The sequence below is a fragment of the Desmodus rotundus genome, chromosome 11 (genome assembly GCF_022682495.2).
Source record: "Desmodus rotundus isolate HL8 chromosome 11, HLdesRot8A.1, whole genome shotgun sequence".
Classification (NCBI taxonomy): domain Eukaryota; kingdom Metazoa; phylum Chordata; class Mammalia; order Chiroptera; family Phyllostomidae; genus Desmodus; species Desmodus rotundus.
The window spans coordinates 1,406,868-1,421,751 of record NC_071397.1 but is presented as its reverse complement, the minus strand read 5'-3'; the positions used below and the strand labels follow the sequence as shown (position 1 = coordinate 1,421,751).

Below are 14,884 nucleotides of genomic sequence, written 5' to 3'. Positions count from 1 at the left end.
AAGTCATTGAAAACAAAGACCTAGCAACAAAAAGATTGTGACTCATTGAAGGCTCAAGTGATGGCTAGCAAGCAGTTCTTAGCAATAAAGTATTTTTAATTAAGGTGTGTTCATATATTTTGTTCACTGTTTTTAATACAATGCTATTGCACACTTAATAGACGACAGTATAGTTATGAACACACACATTGAGAAACCAGAACGTGTCACTTCATTGTGATAAGCACTGTATTGTGGTCTGGAACCAAACCCACACTAGTTTTATGACATGCCTTGTAATAACTACCATTTATCGAGCACTCACTATGCCAAATGCCATATCACATTTCACCCTCACATCAACTATTAGGTCTACTGAACCTCCATTTTACCCTGAGAAACTGAGGCACAGATTTTATTTGGTTGAGATTGTAAGGCATTAAGTGGCCGAATCAGAGCTCTTCACCACATTTCATGTTGGAAGTCGCTGAGCTATAAACACCCTACTATGACAGGTGTCCATGTAGAGGTCCCAAATGTCTGCTGTGCCTCCACCTTGGTGCCAGCCAGCCTGATCAGCACAGATCCAAGACCAAGCCAGGGAGGCGGTCCCCTCTCTCAGTTCTATATATCCTCATCCATGACCAAAGGAAAGGTTCCCCTGACCCACACCTTACATTCGGTGCATATCTTGTCTGAATAGACCAAGCACGTAGAGGGCAGGGTTAACTACTCAGCACATTTATTGGATGCTGTGTGCTGGACCCAGTGCTAGGGCTGTATGTATACCTTCGACGATCTGACAACCCTGGATCTGACCCCTGCTTCCCACTGGAACCATGCCTGTTCTAGTCCCAACAAGGCTGGGAAGCAGGGAAGGCAGATTCCTACGTCAGGGTCCATCTCAGGGAGAGATGGGACCTGGGGCTGAGGGTTCTGAGGAGTGAAACCACTTCCTGTGCAGCTAGTTCCTGTGTTGACAGAGCTGAAGGGGAGGAGGGGATAAAGCTGAACAGAGGGGGTGGGGCAGCTACTGAGGCCCTGGAGATGAGAAGTCCAAGAGTTCTTGCCCACCTTGAAACCCCTCCACTACTGTGCTGGAGGAGCTTTTCCTAGTCTCTGTGCTCCCCTGGGGAGAGAGAGGTCGAGCAAGCAGTTTGGGTGGGAAAAGAGAACTGGAGGAAGTTGACAGGGATGGGCGGGGCTGTGGGGGGGCTGACCAGGAACCCAGCTTCCTGCTTAGTACCCAGACATCCAGCCCCCGGCTCACCCCCACCCCGTCAAGCCCCCACTCCCCTCAGGAACTCAGGGTTCCGGCCCTCCTCCAAATCCTTGCTACCCTCCCCCACTGGTTTCTCCCCTCCAGGGGATGGAGGCTGAGAGACCCCAGGAAGAAGAGGATGGTGAGCAGGTGAGCTGGCACCCGGTGGGGGGGGCTGACCCTGGGAGAAGGGGGAGGTGAGAGGATCTGAGCAGAGACCTAGGGATGGTGGACTCAGGGTACTTGGAAGGTCTTGGGCACACTGGGACAAGGACAAGACACAGGGAGAGGAAAAGCAGGCCGCTGGCCTAGCCCCCTGCCCACCCCACCCCTGCTTGAGTGCCATGGATGTCTCGGCATCAGGGCCCCCATCAGGATGAGCACAGCTGGCCCCCTGTGACCACCACCACTCGGCCTTGGCGATCTGCTCCTCCATCCCCTCCTCCAGGGACCCGCCTCACAGGTACCCCCACCCACCCAGGGAGACCCCTGACCCTGGTGCCCAGATCCTTCCTGATCCCATTACCAGAGTCCATTCCATCATGGGCCTTTTCCCCATCTCCTCTGGGCTCCCCATTGTACCCCCTTACCTCTGGGCACCAGTCCCTCATCACCTCACTCTGCCTGTCCGAGTCCCCATCCTCACTCCCTGCCAACTTCTCTGAGCCCTCCCCGTCCTCTCTCAGCCCTGGGACGCCGCTCGGCCTCCCTGCTCTCCCTGCAGACTGAGCTCCTTCTGGACCTGGTGGCTGAGGCTCAGTCCCGTCGCCTAGAGGAGCAGAGGGCCACCTTCCAAGCCCCCCACAATCCCCCAAGACTGGGCCCAGCCCCACCCTGGCCTCTTGAAGACAGGGAACAGCTCTACAGCACCATCCTCAGTCACCAGGTGAGACTCCCCCTGCCACACACACACACACACACACACACCCCAGGAGGCAAGACCCAGGTTTCCTGGTCTCTTGGCCCTATTCTCTTTGGGGCCCTGCTCCCTCCCCAGGCCCTAGTCCCCCTATTCCCATCACATGCCCCTCAAACCAGCCCTGGCTCCTTTCAAGGCCTGCTCCTCTTAGAACCTCACCAGCACCTTTCCCTCCCTACACTCCTCCAGAGCCAGCGAATGGAAGCCCAGCGGTCAGAGCCCCCCCTACCGCCAGGGGGGCAGGAGCTCCTGGAATTGCTGCTGAGAGTTCAGGGTGGGGGTAGAATGGAAGAACAAAGGTCCCGGCCCCCCACACACACGTGCTGATACTTGAGTCCCCACCAGTCCCTCGGCACTCACTCCTGAGGTTCCAAGCTGGGCAGCCCACTGCATGCCCTCAACCCTGCTTGGCAGGGGCGCCAGAGACTGACCCAGCAGAAATCTCAATATTCATCGCCCTTATTCACACTCCCTGGGAAGTGGACGGGGTGAAAGTCCTCAAACCCTGGGAATAGTCAAGGTAGGACAGTCGGTCATTTAAATCTCTGCCCGAGTAGGGGAGCTCGAGGCAGTGAGAGGATCCCAGCCACCACAGGACGGCCCATCACTACTCTGACCCCAAGGGGCGGCTTAGAGTCTTGGTTGCGGGCTGGGGGATACCCTCAGTAGTCAAGCCACTAGGCAGGGTCTGAGGGCTCAGGCCTCCAACTCCCAAAGGTTGTGACCTGAGGGACAGTTCCACCCTCTTTCCCAAAAAGAAGAAAGGGAGGGTGGGTGCCGCAGAGAGATAGAGACTATTCTCCCACTCCCACGACCAGCGCCTCCCAGCCCCAGGACCAGGGGCCTACAGGCTGTGCAAGGACGCAGCCCTGGCCACGGTCCCTCTCCGCTGCTGCTCCGCGTCCGTCTGATGTTTCGGTTGTATGAATAAATGTAACTCCCCTCTGGACTGAAGACTGCTATCTGGGGCCGCGGGCGGAGGGGCGGAGGGTAGGGCAGCGAAGCCTGGGGCCGCCTCTCTCCCCAGTCTGGCCCGAGGCCAGCTCCCTCCTTGGCTGGTTAATTACTGGCTTATTAAGCAGCGGCTGGAGACCTTCCTAATTACCTCCCACCCCCTCTCCTGATTTTAATTAAGTAGAACAGGGAGGGGAGTCATTAGGACAAGAAATATGAACTGAGCTGTCTGTGAACCCAGGCATTCCAGCAGCCGCAGTCCAGGTCACCTAGACCCCTGCTTCAGAACCCTGGGAGCAGGCCCCGCCCCCACCACGCCCCGGGCCCAGGCCGCAGAAGTCCGGCCCCGGGCCTTCCCATATTTTTTCCGATGGGTTAGTATCCTCCCCGCATCCCCGCTTCCCTCTCCCTTCCTCCACTCGGTCTCAGTTCCTCCATGTCTCTCTCCGCCCCCAGCTCCTCCCAGTTTCTCCTCTCTTCTCCCCTCCTCTTCCTCCCCGCCTCCCCTCCCCCCGCCTCCCTCCCTCGCTCCCCCCCTTCTCCCTCCTCCCTCCTCCCTCTCTCTTACACACACCCCCGCTTGGGCCTCCTCTCTCTCTCCGGCTCCATTTTCTCCGCCGCCGGGGGCCGGGGTCTCCTGTGGGGGCCCAGCCGGTACCCTAGGTCTCCCTTCAGGGCCGGGGTGAACCCTCAGGGGAGCCGAGAGACGGGGAGACGGGCGGGGGCTGGGGCGGAGGGAGCAGCGGCCCCAGCGAGTTTGGGGGGGGGAAGTAACAAGGCGGGGGGAGGGGCGGGGAAGGGAGGGGGCCTCAGGCCCCCCCAACTATGGACGAGCGTCTGCTGGGGCCGCCCCCTCCAGGCGGGGGCCGGGGGGGCCTGGGACTGGTGGGTGGGGAGCCTGGGGGCCCTGGCGAGCCTCCCGGTGGCGGAGACCCCAGTGGGGGTAGCGGGGGGGTCCCGGGAGGCCGAGGGAAGCAAGACATCGGGGACATTCTGCAGCAGATAATGACCATCACCGACCAGAGCCTGGACGAGGCCCAGGCCAAGTGAGTGCCCCCACCCCGGGACCCCACACAGACCCAGCAGAAGCCCCATTCACAAGCTCTGAGTCTTCTGGGAGCCCCCCCCCCCCAACTCCAGGACCTCTCCAGGATCCTACAGCTCTCTTCTCTCCTTACTCCTGGAAGCCCCGAGATAACCTTCCTGCTCCCAGGCCCTGAAACCTTAAAGATGGGAACCCAGGTGGTCTCATCCCCATCCTAACCCCTGACTGAGCCCCCCACACTCCCTTGGAACATTGTTCCATCTCCAGAGCCCCCTTCTGGCCCCCAGACTAAGAAATGGCTATGCTGTCATCTTCCCTAACTCTTCACCCAGCTCACCCCCCTCCTCTGCAGACCTGGAGACCTCCACACCCCTCCCCAGAGTTCCCCCCCCTCCTCCCCAGCCTCCAAGGGTCCTCACCCATGCATCACCCTGCTCAGTCCCAGCCAGGGTCCTCCACACACATCTCTATTGATCACCCTACTTTAGCTTGGCACCCCTAACCCCTCTTTGGCACCTCAAACTCTGACTCTTCTCCCCAGTCTCCATCTCTTCTGGAATCTACCTAGTCACCCTCTGCCTCCTTCCAGACCATCTCCTACAGCCCCCAGCCTGCCCACAGGGGCCTTTGGCCTGCTGCCTCCACCTTCCCTCTGTGGCCCCAAGCCAAGTAGCTTCCCACATCTCCACCCTCTCAGAGCTTCTCTCTTCCCAAGAACCCCCAACTGCATTCTGCCCCAGCCCCTCGTTTACCTTCCTTGTTCCCAGGCTCCCCACCCTCACGGCCCCCACCTGCCTGTTTCTATAGCACAGCTTTTCTCTCCCATCCCTCTCAAGGAAACATGCCCTAAACTGCCACCGAATGAAGCCCGCTCTCTTTAGCGTTCTGTGCGAGATCAAGGAGAAAACTGGTACGTGGGCCCTCCTCTGATTCCCCACCTCCTGGGACGGAGGCCTGTTCATTGCAGGCACAGGCCACGAGTTTGATAACTTGGGCCTTGAGGAAAGTGGGGTCAGGGTGGTTGCCAGGGGGACTGGGGGGGAACCAAAGAAATGTGGGTCTCCAGGTAGCACCTGGAGGGCTAAGAACTGGGTCGGGGGTCCCTAAGTCCACTCACCCGCGTACTAGGCCTCAGCATTCGAAGCTCCCAGGAGGAGGAGCCAGTGGACCCCCAGCTGATGCGCTTGGACAATATGCTTCTGGCAGAGGGTGTGGCTGGGCCTGAGAAAGGGGGGGGCTCAGCGGCAGCAGCTGCAGCCGCTGCAGCTTCCGGGGGCGGCATGTCCCCTGACAACTCCATCGAACACTCGGACTATCGCAGCAAACTTGCTCAGATTCGCCATATCTACCACTCGGAGCTGGAGAAGTATGAGCAGGTGAGGAGAGGAGGCTGGAGTGGGTGGAGGGGCACTCCTTGGGGGAGATCCCAAGACCAAACTCCTCACAGCCCCTTGGCCCCCACGGCAGGCGTGTAACGAGTTCACGACCCATGTCATGAACCTGCTGAGGGAGCAGAGCCGCACGCGGCCGGTGGCACCCAAGGAGATGGAGCGAATGGTCAGCATCATCCATCGAAAGTTCAGCGCCATCCAGATGCAGCTCAAGCAGAGCACCTGCGAGGCCGTCATGATCCTGCGCTCCCGCTTCCTGGATGCCAGGTGGGGCCTGGGGCCTGGGCCTGCCCCTGCCCCCGGCACTGGGCTCCCTCCCGTTCTTCTTCACTCCAAGCCCCTGGCTGCCAAGTTGCTCGACGCCGAACTCCACGACAATGGCGCCCTCTGGAGTTAGGCGACCTGGAGGCCCCGCCGGGACTGCAGCATCCCCCTCACCACCACACTACTCCCTCCTCTGTAGACGGAAACGCCGGAACTTCAGCAAACAGGCCACTGAGGTCCTAAACGAGTATTTCTACTCCCACCTGAGTAACCCGTACCCTAGTGAGGAAGCTAAGGAGGAGCTCGCCAAGAAGTGTGGCATCACTGTCTCCCAGGTATTAGGGAGGAGGTTTCTGGCACAAATCTCTCCGATCCTGTTGCCTGAGGGCCACACAGAGGGGAAGGTTTCCAACTGACCCTCTTTTCTGCCCAACACCTCGTAGGTCTCCAACTGGTTTGGCAACAAGCGGATTCGCTATAAGAAAAACATTGGAAAGTTCCAAGAAGAGGCAAATATCTATGCGGTCAAGACTGCCGTGTCGGTCACCCAGGGAGGCCACAGCCGCACCAGCTCCCCAACACCCCCTTCCTCCGCAGGTACACCCTGCTGCCACCCTGGCTGGCTCTTTCGCACACTTCCTGTTTTTGTTCCGACTTCCTGTCTGGGCAGGATCATAGAGTGGGGACCTCTGGGGGCGAGGCAGACCAAGCTGAGATGGGGCGAGGGCGTCAGGGTGAGGAGGCCACTCTAGCCAAGTCACATCTTTGCCTTTCTTCTAGCAAGTGGCGGGGGAGGCGTGGAAGCAGCCGCGGTGCTGTGGGTGATTGTGCACAGTGGCACGCTCCCGCAGAGCTAGCTCAGAGGGCTTTTTGGAAACAGTTACGGTATGTCTCCTGTCTGCCATCGCAGGCTGTTACACGTTTGCCTAATTCCCTCTCTGCTCTCCCGAGGCTCTGGAGGCTCTTTCAGTCTCTCGGGATCCGGAGACATGTTTCTGGGGGTGCCCGGGCTCAACGGAGATTCCTACTCTGCTTCCCAGGTCAGATGGCCCATCTCCCCTTGAGTTGGGTTTCCCCAGACTTGGTTTCCCTCCCATCAGGATGCAAGACTTTTTTTTTTTTTTTTTTTGAGGCCTCTCACTGCGCCTTACTCTTTCACGGCCCACAGGTGGAATCACTCCGACACTCTATGGGGCCAGGGGGCTATGGGGATAACCTCGGGGGAGGCCAGATGTACAGCCCCCGGGAAATGAGGGTGAGTGGACCCCTGAAGCCCCTTCTCCCCCCTCTCACCTGGACAGGAAGGCCTTCTCCCTGGGGATGTTGTCCCCCACACTAGGTTTCAGAGTCCTACCCCAGCTGTCTCTGTCTTTTTCCAGGCAAATGGTGGCTGGCAGGAGGCTGTGACCCCGTCCTCAGTGACATCCCCAACAGAGGAACCAGGGAGCGTTCATTCTGACACTTCCAACTGATCTCACCCCTCAGGGCCACAGGGGAGGGGGCTCACGAGGCGACTCTTGAAGAGGACGAAGGCATCCGGAGACCCCCGACACAGGAGAAGCACAAGGCAGAGAAGGGCAAATGGGGTCATCCCCTCCCTCACCAGACTCAGTGCTGGGGGTGTTGCTTACGTGACAAGGAGATGGGATTCCCTAAGGGGAAAGTGGGGTCTGTCTCCCCCTTTTTCCTTTTTCTCGGACTTTAATCTCCCCGTTTCTTATACACACACCCAGAATCCTGTTTTTCAGATCCCTTTCTCTCTGTCACACACACACACACACCACCTCTCCCTCTTTCCCTCCCTCCCTCTCTCCCTCCCTCCCTCTCCTTCTCTCTCTGGTTTCACCCACTCTCCCTCCCCCACTGCTTATCTGCTCTGGGATCTGTGGAGAACGCCAGCCTTGCCCTAACCTACCAGAGGTGCCAAAAACGGGGACACAACTTCTGGACAGAGGACCTGGGCCGCGCCCCCTTGCCTCCTACCCCCTGCCCCTCCAGACAGCTTTATTACCTCATAAGCAGCTCATCTGAAACCAATAGAATAGCTCGGTGGACAAGAGTGTCTGACTCAGATATCTACCTCGGAGGGAGTTTCTGCTACTTTAGAGAATTGACTGGGTTTTGGGGTTGAATTTTTTTTTTCTTTTTTTTTTTTTTTTTGTTTGGAAAGAAGAAACCCTGGGGTCCATTATTTGTTTGTTTGGTTTTGGGTTTGTTGTTCTGGTTCTTCATTTTAGTTTGGGGAAGTAGATAATTTTTATAAATATGTTGGTTTTTCTCTTAATTTCTCGCTTTCTCATATTAGGGGTGATGGCCAAAGGGGTCATGGTAAGAGGGGGGAACCCACAGAACTGGTGAAGAGGCCCACCTGGCTCCAGGCCTGTCCATCAGGAAGTACATTTAGCAGGTCACCACGCCTGCACCCCTAAAATTGCTTGGTATTCTCCTTTGCTTGTAAGCCCCAGGTGTTCCCTGCTCGGGCCGCTTCCCGCCACATTTGGTGTGGAGCCGTCTGGGGCTTGTGGCTGGCCTGTCCTCCCTCTTCCCAGGACTCGGGCAGGGCTAGATGCAGTTATTGAGGAAATGCCACCTTCCCCTGTGGTATGTCTTTAACTTTGTTTAGCTACTATTTGCAGATTGGAGGGGAAGGATGGGGAGGGGGTTATTCTGAAATAAGTATGGGTTGGGGTGCTTGTGTCTGCATCTCCCTCGATTTCCCCAGAAATGAAGTATCTTTTTTTTTTTTCCTCAGTCCAAGATCGTGAGGGTGGGGAGAGGAGGGAGGTTGCAAAAAGCCAAGTATGGGGGGAAGTAAAATCAGTGCCCCGTCCTTGGCCCTCAAACATCAGGATTTCATGAGGCTGTCATGGGGAACCCCGCCCGTCACAGCCCCGGGCCGGACGGAGGGCAGGTCAGGGTTGTGATGGGGGGGCTGGGGGGGCACGGGCATGGGCACTTCTCTCCTCACTTGTAAACTTGTAGTTTCGCAGAAAAATAAATCAGTTTTAAATAAATTTCTTTCTCCCCTGGGTTTAGTTGAGAATTCTTTTCAAGGAAAATATTTTTCTCTCAGAAGACCCCAGAGGGGTTTCCCCCAGGTCCCCCAGCCTTGTGCTCAACACCTAGGCCCCATGTGCCTTTCCATGGGCAACAGCCTGGCCTGAACCCTGTTGCTTGGCAACCTTGCCTCCACAGGTGGGGCTCCAGTGGTCCACCAGGTAGTCCTCGGCAGACTGATGGAACAGATTGGGGGTCCTAGGGCATGAGACCCCACTAGAAAGTGCACTCTCCACCCCCCTGGATGTGGCAGTGCCCAGGGGTGGGGTGATAATTGTTTCTCCTAGTACCTGAAGGACTCTTGTGCGAAGAGTCATGAATTCCTAGCATTCCCTGTGCCAGGACAGGACGGGGAGATGGGGGCAGGGGAGAGGGCACGGCCCCACCTAGGGCTGTGGCCACATCAGTGAGAGGCAGGCAGAGCCAGGAGCCTGGGCAGGAGGCAGGATGGCAGGAAGGGGAACAGCTGGAGCCTGGGTGCTGGTCCTAAGTCTGTGGGGTGAGCCACTCCCCCCCCCTCCCCCCGCCACTATGGAAGGCACTGCCCCCGCCCCAGAACTTTCCTGGAACCTGGGCACTGCCCTTCCAGCTCCCTTGCCCACCCTGTGCTAGTCCTCTCAGCCCCATCTCCCTTTGGCCCCTCCACCTTGGCGCTGTCTCCCAGGGACAGCGGTAGGCGGTCGAAATCTCACAGTCCAGATTGGGAAGCCAGTGCTGCTCAACTGTAAGGGTGCTCCCAGGAAACCACCCCAGCAGCTGGAATGGAAACTGGTAAGTGGGGTTCCTGTCGTCGCCCCCCACCCTCAGGAGTCCTTCCCCAAAAAGCCTGACTGTTTAGGCCCCTCTTCTCCATCCCCAGAACACAGGCCGCACAGAAGCTTGGAAGGTCCTGTCTCCCCGGGGGGAACCCTGGGATAGTGTGGCTCAAGTCCTCCCCAATGGCTCCCTCCTCCTGCCAGCCGTCGGGATCCAGGATGAGGGGACTTTCCAGTGCCGGGCAATGAGCAGGAAAGGAAAGGAGACTAAGTCCGACTACCAAGTCCGAGTCTATCGTAAGAGTTCCAGGGCCTTCCCCAAGGCCCACCTCTCATTTAAGGAAAAGCCTGTAACCCCAGCCCTTGCCGCCTCGGCCCCAGTGTGCAGACCTCTGACGTGGGCTGCCCCGTTCCCAAGCCTGTGCGAGCCTTCCAAGTCCCAGAATCTGATTGGAATCTCCCCTCCTTCAGAGATTCCTGGGAAGCCAGAAATTGTTGATCCTGCCTCTGAACTCACAGCCGGTGTCCCCAGGAAGGTAGTGGAAGAAACGGGGGGTAGAAACTGACCCTGAGTGGGAGGGATGGAGCAGGGGGCGGGTGTTCGGAGTCTCATTCTCAAAGATGACGAGGTCGCTCTTTCCCCAGGTGGGGACATGTGTGTCTGAGGGGGGCTACCCTGCGGGGACTCTCAGCTGGCACTTGGATGGTAAACCTCTGATACCTGATGGCAAAGGTGAGTCTCAAGGTCCCTTCTCCTACTGCTTTTCTGACCCCTCTCTCTCACACCCTGGGAGACCTTGCCTTCTCCGTCCTGCACCATAGGGGTTTCTGTGAAGGAAGAGACCAGGAGACACCCTGAGACAGGGCTTTTCACACTCCAGTCGGAGCTGATGGTGACCCCAGCCCGGGGAGGAGCGCCCCACCCTACCTTTTCCTGCAGCTTCAGGCCTGGCCTTCCCCGACGACGGTCCCTGCACACAGCCCCGCTCCAGCTCAGCGTCTGGGGCGAGCCCAGAGGTGGGGAGGGCTCCAAGCTCGGGTGAGCACATGCTGAAAGCAGGCCACTTAAGATCACACATAGGTGTAACTCTCAGCCTCACGCTCCTTCCCAGCCCCACAGCCTGTGCCTCTGCACCAAGTCCAGTTGGTGGTGGAGCCGGAAGGTGGAGCAGTAGCTCTTGGTGGTACTGTGACCCTGACCTGTGAAGCTCACACCCAGCCCCCTCCACAAATCCACTGGATCAAGGATGTGAGTGACCCGGAAAGGGGGCTGGGAGGTAAAGAGATACATAACTGGCAACAAGGGGGCCAGGGGGCTCATGGAGACAGAGGGAGGCAGGGAGCTGGGGAGGAAGACAGGGTATCTGAGCATGTGCAGACGAAGACAGGAGGATGGGGTACAGGAACAGAGGTTATAAATAGCCTCCTGTTGCCCTTTCCCCACCCAGGGCACACCCCTTCCCCATCTCTCCAGCCCAGTGCTGCTCATCCCTGAGGTAAGGCCTCAGGATCAAGGAACCTATAGCTGTGTGGCCACCCACCCCAGCCGCAGGCCCCAGGAAAGCCGTGCCATCAGCGTCAGCATCATCGGTGAGGAGACCTTGCCCTACACCCAGGGACCCTGTGCAGGCTCATTACCTATCCCATTCTGGCACTGTCCCCAGGAGCCACCCCACCCTATCCTCAGCTGCCCCAACCAAACCCTACCAAGACAGCAACCCAGCCTGTCCCCTTTCCACGCTGAACTGAAGGAAGGGAAGACTTCACTGGGGCTCCCAGCAAACGGCCATCTCCCAGCCTGCAGCCTGCCTTTTTGACTTGCTCTGACTTTGTCTTACAGAAACAGGCAAGGAGGGGCCAACTGCAGGTAAGGAGCTGGATAAGCTCAGAGGAGCAGGCAGACCCCAGTATGACTGGAAGGACGGTCAACAAAAAGGGAGTCGTGAGCGGTGGGGCTGTGTCCTCCGTTCTCCCTATTTCCCTGCAGGCTCTGTGGGAGGGCCTGGGCTGGGGACTCTAGCCCTGGCCCTGGGTATCCTCGGAGGCCTGGGGGCAGCAGCCCTGTTGATTGGGGTCATTGTGTGGCAAAGGCAGCGACGCCGAGGAGAGGAGAGGTGAGTAAACCAAGCAGCTCAGACTTGGGGCTTCCAGGCAGTAAGGAGAGGTGTAGGGGAAGTGCTGGGACCCATGTGCAGAGTTCTCCCCAATCCTCCTCCCCAGGAAGGCCCCAGAAAAGCAGGAGGAGGAGGAGGAAGAGCGTGCAGAGCTGAACCAGGCGGAGGAGCCCGAGGCAGCTGAGCGCGGTGTCAGAGGGCCTTGAGGAGCCCACAGCCGCCCCTACCCTTCAGCTCCCTTTTCTTTCCCCCACAGTTTTGGCCCCAGACCAGTTCTCCCTTGTATAACCTCTCCCCACCTTGCCAAACTTTCTTCCACAACCAAAGCTTCCCATGAATAGTGATGAGTAAACTCCTGACATATCTTCCCCCTTTTGCTCTTGTGTGTGCGATGCCCTCTGTCCCTGCACCCCCGAGAGGAGGAGGGGCTCACCCCCACCACACCAAACATCTACCAAAGTGGGGAGGTGCTCCTGGGTGGGAAGGAAGCAGGGAAGGACAGAGGTGGGCAGACCTGCCATCAATACATCTCACCTGTTTATTGAATTTGTAATAAAGGGGGTAGTGAGGGAAAGGAAACATTTAAAATCAGAACCCCTATTAGACACTGGAGAGAGAAAAATTAAATTAAATCAATATGGGGAAAGGGGGGGAAGTAAGAGGGAGCCTTGCCCACCTTTCAACATCAAATCAAGAAATGAGGGGGAAAGCAAAGGATGAGGGGAGAGGAGAAACAGACCTTCTGCTCAGTCCATGCTCCTCTCCCAGAGCTGGAAGACACACTGCCCCCGAGTAAGAGCGCGCAGTTCAGAGCGGATGCTCTCCCAGCCTGCGCACAGACAGGTCCACTCCTCCCCACACCCTCCTGAGAGTGGCCAACGGAAATGGGGAGGGGCCGGAGGGAGGGTCCAGGAGTGAGGAAGGGTCCATGGGGACCCCAAATACTGATCCTCCTCTGGCTGGAGGTGGGCAGAAAGGAGACACGGCTCAAATACTGAGCAGCCAGAAAAAGAAGAAGATGGCAAGAAACAGGAAGAGGGAGTCCTGCCAGCTGGAGGCCGGATGCCCCTGTCCCAGATCCACACCTGCGGGAGAAAGGAGAGCTGTGGCAGAAGCATCCACTCCAGAGCCAGGAGGGGGCCTGTGGGGGTTCAGGGGGTTCCCTGGTAGGGACTGAGGAGGGGCTCGTACCTGCACCCCGGCGGAATGGCTCATGGGTATTGAAGACAGTGGTGAAAAATCCAAAGGGAAAAGCACCGACACCAAATGAGAAGTGAAAGCCCCCTGTGTCACCAAATGGCTGGAATCCCTACGGAAATAGGTACAGTCAGAGTGGAGCTAGGCAAGTCTAGCAAAGGAGGGACACGATCAGACAAGACTCACCCCTCTGCCTTCTGGAGCTGGTCGCTGGCCTCGGGGGCGAGGCGGAGTTTTCAATCTGAGGGAAAGAGGGACATCGACAGGAAATGTTCTCTCCACTTCCACACCCCACCACCAAAGAGGAAGTCTTCCACCTTCCCTCGGCACCCTCCTCTCTCTCACCTGGGATCCTGGGGCTTCTGACTCCCTCGCCCATAAAGAGGGACAACGTTTTCTCTGCTGATCCCAGCTTTACACACTGGGCACTCTTGCCGCTCCGGTCGCGTCTCCAGCCACTGGGGGGAAAATGAAGTGGTTTCCAGTACACAGCAGGGTCTTCCAGCTCCTCAGACCTCCCCCATTTCCCTCTTCATCTCCTCTGAGTACGCACCTGATGAAGACAGGGCCAACTGGATGGGGTGGGGGGTGGGGGGGGGAGAGAAAGGTCAAACTAGCTACAGGAAAGAGAGACACAGACCCAACCTCAGGGTCCCATCTCACCCCCAATCCCAAGGTATTACCAGCTGTTTCTTTTCCTATTTTCTGCCACCTCTACCATGCCAGCCAAGTTGGCCTTCCTGCTTTTCTGATCTAAAGCTTCATCTATCCTCAAAACGCTCAATCCTCTCCTCTCCCCAAAACACACACACACCCTCATCCCCCCTTTCTCCTTAATTTCCAATAATCTTCAACCACCCCTTTCCAGATCTCCTCTTTCAGTCCCAGCCCTATCCTTGCCCCCATTACTTCCAAACCAAACCCCTGAACTAGCGCCCTCCCCCACTACTCCTTTCCCTCTTCCAGGCCCAATAAAGTCCCTATTGCCACAACCCCTTAAACTGTCAAGACTACCCCTACAAGTGCCCTTGTCCCCAGGGCATACCACACCCTGCCATACCTCACCTGAATGTGGTCCCACATTCCAGGTCTCCCCCGTTCAACTAATAACCCCCCCCCCCGGCCCTTTGAGTCTAATCCGCTTCCACTTAGATAGCTCAGACCCCTGCCTTCTCTGGGGTAAGGTGGCTAGGGTCTCCCACTCCACTTCCTCTTAACACACCATACGCTCCAGGTCCTACTTTCTATGCCTCTCCTTGCCACAGGTCTCATCTGTATAGACGTGACCGTCCCACCCACACGTACCCGAAAAGATATGTCCCCTCCTCGGGGCTCAATTGTATGATCCCCCCGCCCCCAGCCTCCCCCGCATGGAGGTGAGCCCCGCTCCTTTCGCGCCCTTCCCGATTCTCACCAGTATAGGTGGCCACACACACTGATCACAGCTTCCCGAGCAGTCTCCAAACATATATTACATTCGAAGGTCGCGCCCGCCCCGCCCCGCATGCGGTTTGTCCCTTCGGGGCCCCCGTCCTCCTCCTCCGCTGCTGCCATGGCCGGTTCAGTTTCGCCCCCACGTACCCCTTAGTCGCTGCAAACACAAATATACAAGCCCCCCACAAACAAGAAACCGCCTCCTGCTCACGATCGTTGGGGAGGTTTCAAGGTTTTTCGATCACGATTGGTCTGACTGCCTGCCAATCACACAGGATTCGAAAGAAAGGATTGGTCAGAGGCAGAGGGTGAAAGAGGTTTGCGTGGTCCTGCCCTTTGCACAATGACTATTGGCTCATACAGTTGCGATCAGCATGCAACGCCAAACCGGTAATAACGCCAAACGTCCGGCCGCTGGGCCAGGGAAGGCTTTATTCGTCTGGGAAGCTGTCAGTCATATCCAAAGGCCAGAAGCAATTGGTTCGAGACTACATAGACCTCGCCCATATAAACC

The 14,884-nt window shown here is 57.6% G+C and overlaps 4 protein-coding genes across 6 annotated transcripts; 3 read left to right on the top strand and 1 right to left on the bottom strand.

Moving 5' to 3' along the window:
- Positions 1-952: 952 nt before the first annotated feature.
- On the top strand, positions 953-2,901 carry GPSM3 (G protein signaling modulator 3). The gene is made up of 4 exons (XM_024557961.4): positions 953-1,390; positions 1,604-1,703; positions 1,927-2,126; positions 2,349-2,901. The coding sequence occupies exons 1-4, from the start codon at positions 1,349-1,351 to the stop codon at positions 2,484-2,486; spliced, it is 480 nt and encodes a 159-aa protein (XP_024413729.2). The 5' UTR covers positions 953-1,348; the 3' UTR covers positions 2,487-2,901.
- Positions 2,902-3,668: 767 nt separating this feature from the next.
- Positions 3,669-7,727, top strand: PBX2 (PBX homeobox 2). Of its 2 annotated transcripts, XM_024557783.4 has the most exons (9): positions 3,669-4,159; positions 4,995-5,068; positions 5,287-5,534; positions 5,626-5,816; positions 6,013-6,148; positions 6,257-6,410; positions 6,765-6,853; positions 6,982-7,068; positions 7,193-7,727. In XM_024557783.4, exons 1-9 carry the CDS (start codon positions 3,939-3,941, stop codon positions 7,283-7,285), a joined length of 1,293 nt encoding a protein of 430 aa, XP_024413551.3. In that variant the 5' UTR covers positions 3,669-3,938; the 3' UTR covers positions 7,286-7,727. The 2 variants fall into 2 exon arrangements, with proteins under 2 accessions (XP_024413551.3, XP_053769871.1); XM_053913896.2 differs by lacking the exons at positions 6,765-6,853; positions 6,982-7,068; positions 7,193-7,727 and adding an exon at positions 6,594-6,747 and having other exon boundaries at positions 3,908-4,159.
- A 514-nt stretch (positions 7,728-8,241) lies between these two features.
- Positions 8,242-12,115, top strand: AGER (advanced glycosylation end-product specific receptor). Its single transcript, XM_024557786.4, has 11 exons — positions 8,242-9,369; positions 9,535-9,641; positions 9,730-9,922; positions 10,097-10,161; positions 10,271-10,358; positions 10,448-10,642; positions 10,738-10,874; positions 11,074-11,215; positions 11,466-11,492; positions 11,613-11,739; positions 11,846-12,115. Exons 1-11 carry the CDS (start codon positions 9,318-9,320, stop codon positions 11,943-11,945), a joined length of 1,233 nt encoding a protein of 410 aa, XP_024413554.1. The 5' UTR covers positions 8,242-9,317; the 3' UTR covers positions 11,946-12,115.
- A 139-nt stretch (positions 12,116-12,254) lies between these two features.
- On the bottom strand, positions 12,255-14,719 carry RNF5 (ring finger protein 5). 2 transcript variants are annotated; one of them, XM_024557784.4, is made up of 6 exons: positions 14,351-14,719; positions 13,490-13,508; positions 13,282-13,394; positions 13,123-13,177; positions 12,931-13,048; positions 12,255-12,824 (listed from the first exon to the last, which is right to left on the bottom strand). In XM_024557784.4, the coding sequence occupies exons 1-6, from the start codon at positions 14,488-14,490 to the stop codon at positions 12,727-12,729; spliced, it is 543 nt and encodes a 180-aa protein (XP_024413552.1). In that variant the 5' UTR covers positions 14,491-14,719; the 3' UTR covers positions 12,255-12,726. The 2 variants fall into 2 exon arrangements, with proteins under 2 accessions (XP_024413552.1, XP_024413553.1); XM_024557785.3 differs by lacking the exon at positions 13,490-13,508 and having other exon boundaries at positions 14,351-14,487.
- Positions 14,720-14,884: the final 165 nt, after the last annotated feature.